This window comes from Grammomys surdaster, unplaced genomic scaffold (genome assembly GCF_004785775.1).
Source record: "Grammomys surdaster isolate TR1022 unplaced genomic scaffold, NIH_TR_1.0 170, whole genome shotgun sequence".
Lineage (NCBI taxonomy): Eukaryota > Metazoa > Chordata > Mammalia > Rodentia > Muridae > Grammomys > Grammomys surdaster.
The window spans coordinates 8,397,576-8,407,823 of record NW_021604618.1 but is presented as its reverse complement, the minus strand read 5'-3'; the positions used below and the strand labels follow the sequence as shown (position 1 = coordinate 8,407,823).

The 10,248-nt window shown below is 44.6% G+C and overlaps 1 protein-coding gene across 1 annotated transcript in view; it reads left to right on the top strand.

Annotated features, from left to right (window-relative positions):
- Positions 1–10,248, top strand: part of Kiaa1549l (KIAA1549 like) — a 265,407-nt gene that overhangs the window by 214,491 nt on the left and 40,668 nt on the right. Inside the window, exons 15-16 of the mRNA XM_028767135.1 lie at positions 777–991; positions 8,396–8,525. Coding sequence (XP_028622968.1) covers positions 777–991; positions 8,396–8,525 — 345 coding nt within the window. The remainder of the gene's footprint in view (positions 1–776; positions 992–8,395; positions 8,526–10,248) is intronic.

The following is a 10,248-nucleotide window of genomic DNA, read 5'->3' as shown; positions in this document are numbered from 1 at the left end:
CCCACTTTGAGACTCATCCCAAGAGCCCCAGCTAAGTGGACAGAGAAAGCCATGAGGTAATTCAAGGCTGGAGCTAGATTCAGAGCACCAAGAACTAACCAGGCAGCTGGGCTCCCACACTGAGGAACCACAGGGTATAGGCAGAGTAGGAACCACAACAGAATGGGCTCTTAGCTAAGAGTATACAGTCAGACATAGGCCTTCAACAGTCTAGACAGATGTGGGAGGCAAGGATGCAAGATAATTCAGTGAGTCTTAAGGGTTTATTGCTGTGAAGAGACACCATGACCAAGGCAAGGAAACACTTAACTGGGGCTGGCTTTCAGTTTCAGAGGTTCAGTCTATTATCATCATGACAAGAAGCATGGCAGAGCTTGAATATATATACATACACATAAACACATACACACATACACACACATATGAGACTTCAAAACCAGCCTACACAGTGACACACTTCCTCCAACAATGTCACACGTATTCTAACAAGGCCACACCTCCTAATGGTGCCATTCACCATGGGCCAAGCATTCAACACATGAGTCTATGGGCAAACCTATTTATAACACCATGGTGCCAGATCCACTTTATACAAGGACTGGTGTTGGTGACTGACAAGGGGGGATTTATTATAAGGTCACAATTCTCAGAAAAGCTCTCCCATGCTTCACCTCTGGTCTTTTGGGTCAGCTGACCTTACAGAAAAAAGCTCCTTGTCTGTTGCCATGCTGAGTCAGGTGTGGACCTGACACTCTTTTCTCTCTCTCTCCTCCAAGGTGAACAAGGCTCTGAAGCAGAAATCGGACATTGAGCACTACAGGAACAAGCTGCGCCTGAAAGCCAAGAGGAAAGGGTATTATGACTTCCCCCCAGTGGAAGCAAACAAAGGCCTGACAGAGAGGAAGATGTATGAGAAAGCCCCAAAAGAAATGGAGCATGTTTTGGACCCAGACCCAGAACTGTGTGCTCCCTTTGCAGAGTCTAAAAACAGGTACATGCTCTATGGCTGTACTTTATGTCCCTGTGTAACATGGGATGAGGACAGAGGACAGCTGGGGCATTATACCCGTGTTCCTTGATCCTACCTTGGGACTTTGATCTTTGCAGGCTTTTGATCTGGTTCCCACAGGCATGTACTCAATAATGAGTCTGAAAGAGAGTCAAATTGAAGCCGTTAAAAATATTGTGGTGCAAACAACCCCAATTGTCCTTTAGCTTAATGATATTTTCAAGCCAGGAGCTATTTCAGAGCTGGGTGAAATATAATTATCACTTACCTGGTTACGCAACTTCCAGATCAAGGGCCATTGCATTGTTCAATTATGCTAGTGGTTCTCACACAGGAAGGCAGATTGCATGCCCCATGTTTTCATCCAGCCTTAGTGAGTGCCTGCCACACTTTGGCTCCATGCTAGCTCGTTTCAGTCATTCACAGATCTGTCCAGTTCTGTGACAGATCTGTGAAGCAGAGCTAGACCAAGCGGTTTGAACTGGTTTCTCTCTCCATCTGTTCTTTGCTTTTGTAACAAAGTACCTGAGATCAGGGAATTTGTAATTGGCAGAAATTTATTTTCTAACCATTCTGCTGGCTGGGAAGTCCAAGATCAAGGTGCCAGGATCTGGTAAAGGTGCTTGCTGTCCTAACATATAGCGGAGGGTGGAAGGGCAAAGAGCAAGGGGCCTTAACTCACTCTTTTACAATGCCATTTGTCTCAGTCACCGTCCTATTGCTCTGTAAAGACACCGTGACCAAGGCAGCCATAAAATTTAATTAAATATTTTATTTCATATTCATACATGCATATAGTACATTTGAATCCAAACGATCCCCCATTTCTTTTCCTCCAGTTTGTTCCCAACCCCTCCTTTTCCCTCTGAACTTCATGTGCTGTCTTTTACTTTATTCTTTTTTCAAATTTAGTATCTTCGGAATCCAGTTAGTGCATCCTGTATGTGCACGGGTGTAAACCCATCTCCTGGAGCATGGGTAGCCTGCATCCTTGAAGAAAAGTGACTACCCCTCTCCCATTAGCTAGAGGTGGGACCTCATGATCCCCTCCCCGACCCATTCTGGGATGTTGGCAGGCTTGATCTAGTACAGGTCTTGTGTCTGCAGTCACAGCCGCTGTGAGTTCATGTGTATAACAGTGACGTCTAGTAAATACTCTCCCGCTACAGATATCTGCCCCTTCTGGCTCTGACAATCTTTCCGCCTCCTCTTACTCAGTGGAGGAAGTTGGTGTGGTGCAGATGTCCCACTCAGACCTGAGCACCCCAGTCTCTTAGTCTCGGCGTGTTGACTGGTTGCTGGTCTTTGATGAGAAGCTTCTCTGAAGAGGGCTGAGTATAAAGATAAGAACTCATGGATCTGGGTGGAGAGGAGGCTTAGTAGTTAAGAGCCCTTGCTGCTCTTTCAGAGGACCTACACAGCTGCTCACAGTCATCTGTGACCCCAGTTTCAGGAGTTCTAACGCCCTCTGGCCCCCGTGGGTTCCAGTCATGCATGTGGTACACATGTACACAGGTATAACACTCAAACACATAAAATTAAAATCAATGAGGATATTTTTAGAAGAACTCAGGGAGTAACTTTTTACTATGCCCACTTAGCAGAACAGTAGTACTAGGTTTTCCCCCTAGGAGCTAGGCAGCCACAGGATTTTGGCCCAGTTAATGATACCAGGCATGGGGCCCAGCTTATGGAGTGGGCTTTACATGCAATTTTAAAAAGTGTTTGATTCCTTTCATACTACTTCTGCTGCTTTTGCACCAGTGTGCATCTTAACCAGCCAATCATTACTATAGCTTGCAGGGCTCATAGCTGAGTAAGACTGATGGTGACCAGCCCCCGAATCTGTAGAACCTTCCAGCACTGTGAATGTTAGCCAGTAGGAGTGACCACATTTTAACATGAATTTTAGAAAAGGAAAACATTCAAAGTGGGCAGCTATCTCCAAGCTCTGTGGCTAACCAGGAAGTGACTTCCCATGCTGGGCAAAGAGGTAAAGGTTAGTAAAGCTTCTCCTGTCTGCCTCTCTTCCCTTCCTGCCTGCCTGCAGCACTTCTGTAATTTGATACCACCTCTACGCAGGATACATTCTCCTTGGCAATCCCCTGGCCTTGGGCACACAGACACTGCAGCCACTGAGAAGCCACAACACGAGCATGTTCCACACACTAGGGACAGAGTAGGGCAGAGCCTGGCCTAAATGGACATTTGCTTAAAACATAAAAATAAATTTGAGAAAAAAATGAACAGAATTGGATGAAACCAACAGAACCAAGTTGAGAGCTGGAATAAACTGAAGCAACTTAATTTATTGACGGTAAAGAAAAAAAGGAGGGGTTTCTAAGCCAGAGTTTAATTTGCCAGGGCTTGGTTAGCTGGTATGACAAACGAGGGCATAAAATCCCACAATGCACACATCACCATGTTAGCAGGTGTAGGAGGAGGGAAAGAAAAGGTATGGATTTGACAGGAAGGCTGATCGCAACTTTAATTTGTACTTTGTTCTTGGGGACTGTGCTTCAGGCTTCTCGGATGGACTGAGGTGAGACCTGTTTTTCCCCAGCTTGGAAGTTACTGGAGAGATAACATTTTCAATGATTTTCTTTTTGAGCAAAGCTTTTCCCTGGGAGCTGTAAGGTCCCGTGATGGACCGGTGGGCTGTGACTGCTGTGTGCACTCTCAGCAGATATCCATTGTCTCTACAGCACTAGGAATGGTTTGTAAAAACATTCAAATGTTCACTACTTAAGGAAAAAAAGACAGCCATGAGTTAGATGAGCTGGGGATGGGGGTGAGAGATAGAGTGGAAAGAGATGGCTTGGTAGAGAAGCCTAATTGGAAAGTAAGCGACCTCGCCTCAGCGGTTCTTGACAAGCTGCCGCTGACTCCACCCAGCCGCGTGCTGACTCCACCCAGCCGCGTGCTGACGCCACCCAGCTCAGGATGGTTCCTGACTCACTGCTGCTGCCTCCACCCAGCCGCCTGCCTGCTGTTTAATCTGTTCTCACAGGTTGGAGATGGCTTTTAATTGCTGTTCACAGCACAAGCCTGAGAGATGCTGCTGTGAGCCGCCCAGCTAGAGCAGGGCACAGTGAAGTAATCGTTGTCTAGTGAGCAAGAACATCACTAACTTCCCTTTAGAGCAAAGAAATAGCCAGAAGAGGCAAAACTGAGATTCTAATGTTAACTGATCACTAAATCTCTGAGTAGTTTCAAAGTTCTTTTTTTTTTCATCTAAAATTAGTTAAAACACCCTATTTCATATTATGCACACATGTGGAGACACAGAGTGGGCAGCCTGACTGAGGCCGATGCTGTCTGTGGCGGGTTTGTCTGCTCAGCTGGCTTTGCACCTGCTGTCTGCAGCCTCCGTAACTCCTTCAGGGACTTTTCTCAGAAGCTGAAAGTGTTGTGTAGCTAGTGTGTTGTAGGGCATCCTCAGCTGATGACAGGTTAGGAGTCATAGATCAGTACCCCTGGCAGGAGATTCTGGGTGTCAGAAACACCACTGTAATAGCCATAGTTTCAAGGTTTTGTGTTAGTTACTTATACATGGAGCAGGTGGAAAAAATCTTGACCTCCCCCAAGGATTACCCAATGCCAAGTAACAAAGACTCACCTGCAAGCATACTCTTGAGATGAAACCAATCATAGAACCATGCTTCAACCACCTCCTTTAGACAGCCTCCTGGGGCTCTAGTTCAAAGCCAATATCCACCTGCCCTGATCACCCCAGAGCCAAGCACTTGATGAATGAAGACCATCCTTGTGCTTCTGGAGTCTACCATCATCATCCAAACCATCTCTTCTCACACTGCTTCCCCTGCCCTGCCCACTGCGTCTCCTAGAAGCTACAATTTAAAGGCTTTTGCTCCTGCTTCCTGCTCTCTCCCTCTGCCTCCTGACCCACCTGGTCACTGTGTGTCCCACCCTGGTCCGCATCATGGCCTGGATCTTTCTCTGAGCTCTGTGGGTGTAATAAACTGTCTTCTCAACAGCAGGCATCTCTTGCCATTGAACAATAATAATTAAAACAAACTCCCACATGGTTTTCCAGTGAGTCTGAGCCCCAGCCACCCTAAACACCAATCACTTCCTTACTACACCTCTGTGGACTTCCATACATCCTTCCCTGCCTCCCCAGGCCCCAGCTGGTAATTTGCAGAGCCCCCTTGAAAACAAACCGTTTGCACTCAAATCCTCACAGATCATGAATCTATGAGGCCGACACAACATAGTAACCTATTCAGTCATCTATTCAGAGTTGCTCTGACAGAAACTGGGCATCCTCCTCCTTCTCAGCTGCCTACGCCGACTCCACAGAACCCTGGGGCTCCATATATGAAAATATGAAAACTACTTTCTTTATCTGCTGAAAGTTCTTAAAGGTTCAAGTAAAATATATCATAACCCATCCAACAATATTGTCAGAGGGGAAGAAACTCAAATTGACATGTTATAAATTATTGCAAAACAAGAACAAGTGTGCCTAGTGGCATCAGCTGATAAATAAGTATCCCTTTACATGACAGTCTGATTTATTGCCAAGTGGAGAGTCCTACACCGGGCACACACCCACAGTGGAAGTCTGGTTGTTGAAACATGCTAAATAAATCTTTCAGATGTACATCTTGAGCTAAGGAGGTAGCTCAAACGTAGGATAACACTTGTCTGGTATGCACAAGGCCCTGGGTTCAATTCCCAGCACTGACAAAAAAGGCTAGCCATGATAATGCATTGTTTTCTCTGAAGGAAGAATAAAGCAGTAAGCGCTCCAGTGTCAAAGCTTCTAACATAACCACGTTCCTCACTAGTCTATGTCTAATACTTATGAAATAACCCACTGCCAGTCTGCCAGCTTATTCTGCCACCATCATATTAGAAAAGCTTTTCTTAATGGGCTAACTGACAGTGACCGGGTAGCTATGAGATGTGATTTCTTTTTTCCAAAAACATAGTTGTCATTAAGTCAAAGATGCAAATTCTTTGGAATCTCCTTTAAAGTATGAGTCATTCTGAACATATTCTGTCTCATAAGCCTGCTGGACCCAGGCTTCTTTCCTAAAGGAAGCCCCTAGTTGCAGATAACTGGAGGGTACTGTTTATAATGGGAGGTTGTAAGCTGCCATATTAGCCAGGATTCTTTTGGTTGCAAACTGGAAATCCAGAACAACCTGGTTAAACTAAAGGGACTGGATTGCCTAGCATTAGTCAAGGCCAAAGCTTTAGTCTGGCTCAATCAAGGGGACCATACTGGTTTTGTCTTTGCTTTCTCTTCACTTTTTTCCAAGCTTCATTTGAAGGCAGGCTAAAACCTCATGATGACAAAAACCAGCTATCAGAAACCCCAGGTGTCAGAAACCCTAAGCACATGCCCCTCAAATCCAAAAAATTCCCTCTTTCCTAGTTGCTTTGGCCATAGCCTTGAGACTCAGTCTCACTGGACCCAACTTAAGTCATGCATGTGCCCACAAGGGTAAGTATCATGGGACCAAGAAGGCAAAAAGAACAAACAGATTCTCTTCAAATAAGCGTGGTTCCTCATGATAGAGGAGATCTAGGCATGTCTGTTGTATTCATGGCTAAGTGTTAGGGCAGAGCCTTGAAGTTCTTGTTGGATTGTATATGACTTAATTCTGTCACCACCTTATTGTGTTCATAAAGCAATGTGTGTGTGTGTGTGTGCTCAGTCTCTGGCTTTTCACAGCTACTGGGAATAAATAGCACCATGTCTTTACTCCCAGCTACGAAAACCTAGAATCCTTGAACTGAAACATGCACTAGGTTGTACTTAAGAGTTCTCTGAAGATGGACTGGAGGCAGAAGTCATTTTGCTGTTGAATGAAGGGGAATTTTCATCCCTGTTACTCTGCAGAATCCCATCGAAGTCGTCTGTCTTTAATGAGTCTCACTCCAGCTGATAAACATTGCCACTTGTGGTGGGGGCAGAAACAAGCATGACCACATTCTCTTCATGTGGCTGTTTCTGTCCCCCTCTGTAGATAGATTCCTCCAGTGACAAGCAGAAACAAGACAGTGGCAAATGTGTGAATGTATGAGAAGTAGCTGAGCTGACACCTTGAATGAGCTACTGCTACCTGGGTTTGGTGCTCACTTCAGAGGCTGCATTTCTTAGAACTCAACTAAAAGGCTGCTGCTTCCTTAGAGAATCCTTCTCTGACCATTCTAGTTATTCTCTGTCTTAGCTTCTTATTTTTATGTGTGTGTGTGTGTGTGTGTGTGTGTGTTCATTTGCATGTGTGTGCATGTGCATTTGTATGTGTGTGCCTGTGCATTTACACGAATGTACATTGTGTGCCCTGGGTATCGTCCTTCAGTATTCACCCACCATTTGTTGAGACAAGGTCTCTCATTGCCGTGGAACTTGTCAGGCAGGCTAGGTTGGTTAGGCAGTGAACCCCAGAGAGACTCCTGTCTCCTGATATGGTATTACAAGTGTGCACTACCATGAGTGGCATTATTATTAGTTATTACTATTATTATTAATTTTATGATTATTATCATTATTATGTATATTCTGGTACTTGAACACAAGTCTTCATATATGCAAGACAAACATTTTACTGAGTGAACCACATTCCCAATATTCCTTCTTTTTCTTAATAACACTAATCACTTTGAAGTTAGCCTGCCAGTTGTCTCTCCCATTAGGATGTAAATAGTGGGATTACCAGGGCCATGGATGCTCAGCTCCCAGGTACTTAGCACAGGCTAGGCACTTGGTGATATATAAATAAATAAATAATTTTTTTAAAAAAAGTAAAAATTGGTGACTGGGTGGTGGGCCCCAAGTTGCCTCCAGGCTTATGGTCTTTGCTAAAAAGAGAATCTACTTGGTAATTGTAGAAAAGAAATCAGTCAATGATCACAGCATCAAACGTGGCCCATTCTCTACAGGCTTTATTTACTAACACATTGTAGGAGTCCATGCCTGAAATCTAAAAGATGGAAAAGAACAAGAGACTGCTGAGTCAGCAAAGTCAGCAAAGGCAAGTTTGTTCCGCAGTGTTAGCTGTCCTCGAGGGTCAACAAAGAACCCCTGGCCTTGCCATCAGCAGAATTTTAGATGAGGTTTCACTGCTCCAATTGATTGTAGTTGCCTAATTTGATATGAAAAAACACGTAATTCAGCCAGATAGTCATAGCATCTGGGGTGGCTCAGGAGGGCGGGGTGCCTTGTTCCACGCTGCCGGCCAAGAACCAAGTACCATTAGTTCTGAGGAGATTCCAAGGCCAATTCAAACACTCTACTGGTTGCTGAGGCCAATCCAAACCCTCTACTGGTTGCCTGTAGGTTTGGATCGGTGGAGAATTCCATCTGTCAGGACATTTGCTGCATCATAACAGTTGTTGGATTTCCTTCAGGCAACAGATGAAGAACTCTGTCTACCGAAGCCGGCAGTCTCTGAATAGCCCGAGTCCCGGAGAAACTGAGATGGATCTTCTGGTCACACGCGAGAGACCTCGTCGTGGAATCCGGAACAGCGGATACGACGTAAGTGTGTGGTGGACTGGGGTGGACAAAAGCTTCCCTGAGAAAGCCAGAGGACACGGCATTACATAGTATTTCAGTTTATTACTTGTTTTGACATCTCGAGATGCCCAGCAATGTTTTTTATGTGGTGGTGGTGGTGTTTGGGGAGGGAAGAAGTCGAGGGGGGGGATGGTTGTTGTTTGTTTTCCTCTTTTTTACAAAGTAGCTTTTGCAACACGTGAGAGTGATTGTGCTTTCTAAATTGTGCTATTCTGCGGTGTATTACATGCAATTCAAGGGAGATTGTAAATGGTCTTAATCCCGTCCCCCTTACCGGTAGAAACATGGTCAGAACTGTAGCAATGCATTAGAGTTTGTGGAATCCTGGCTGCTTTTAATCTGTAACAGTTTTGAAGATTTGCACTTGTTCCTGATTTCATAACTCCTTAGTGAGCCATAGTAACAATCAGATGTCAAACAGTGAGAGCTGATTCCGTGTAACAAAGCACAAGCCTGGGCTGAGAGATGAGTCCAGACCGCAGCCACTCCTCTGTGTCCTGTCGGGTTTCTCCAGAGGTGGAGGATCAATCCTGGGCCAGCCCTCAAGATGGAGACATCCTGCACTTAGAGTTGCACCCAGGAGCTCATGTGACTGATTCCACACTGGAGGTGGAGATGCACGCCGCTCCTCTCCCTACCTCACAGTTTCGAAGATTCTTGATGTAATTGCAGTTTTATTTAAATACAGACACACACTTCTTTCTCATTCCCTAAATAGTTCTTTAATTACAAATTGTTTTCTATAACAGGAGTAATATTGTATTACTATAACAAGAGTAATACTTGATATTTTTAAAAAATATGTTATGCTGATTTGAAGCTTTCCCTTTTGAGATTCATCATTGTTTGGTATAAGCCCTTAAAATGGGCTTTTTAAATGGTCTGATTTAAAACAGGTAATTTGAATCTCTGATGATCTGGCTTGATTGAACTCTAATGTGGTGTTGATACAGATGTTCATGTCTTTTCTCAAGTGCTGAGCACTGAGCACAGGGGCTTGCACTCACTCGGCAAGCATCCATCGCTGAGTGACAACCCTGGCCCACTCATCCTTTCTCTACAGTGACACGGATTATTTATTTCTTTGCTCGAGATTTTCATTTTACAAAACTCTAGACACCCCGACCACATGTTATGATGTTACATCTTTGCTTTTCTGTTGAATTCTCATAAAGAGACATTTTTCTCCTTATAAGAAATAATTCTGGGCTAGGGGGATGGCTCACTGAGTGAGTGTGTCTGCTGTCTCTCACTTGAGTTTGGATCCTCAAACACCTATGTTAAAGTTGAACATGGCTGCAAATGCTGACCTGAGCCCTGGAGGTCACTGGCCAGCAAACCTAGAAAAGATACACTGCAAGTTCAGTGAGAGACTCTGCCTCAAAAATAAAGTGAAGTAACCGGAGAAATGGCTCAGCAGTTAAAGTACTTGCTACACAGCTGGGAAGATGGGATCCCAAAACTCCAGAACCCATGTATATGCCAGGTAGGCATGACAGTTTGTCTGTGATACAGAAGGCAGAAACAATGGATCCCCAAAGCAAGCTAACTAAGCAAGACTTACAATGTCAGTGAGCTCTGGATTTGACTGAGTTCATGTGTCAATGAATAAGGTAGAAAAGTAATAAAGAAAACTTCCCCACATCAACCTTGGACCTCCACAGACATGCACATACATTGGAAC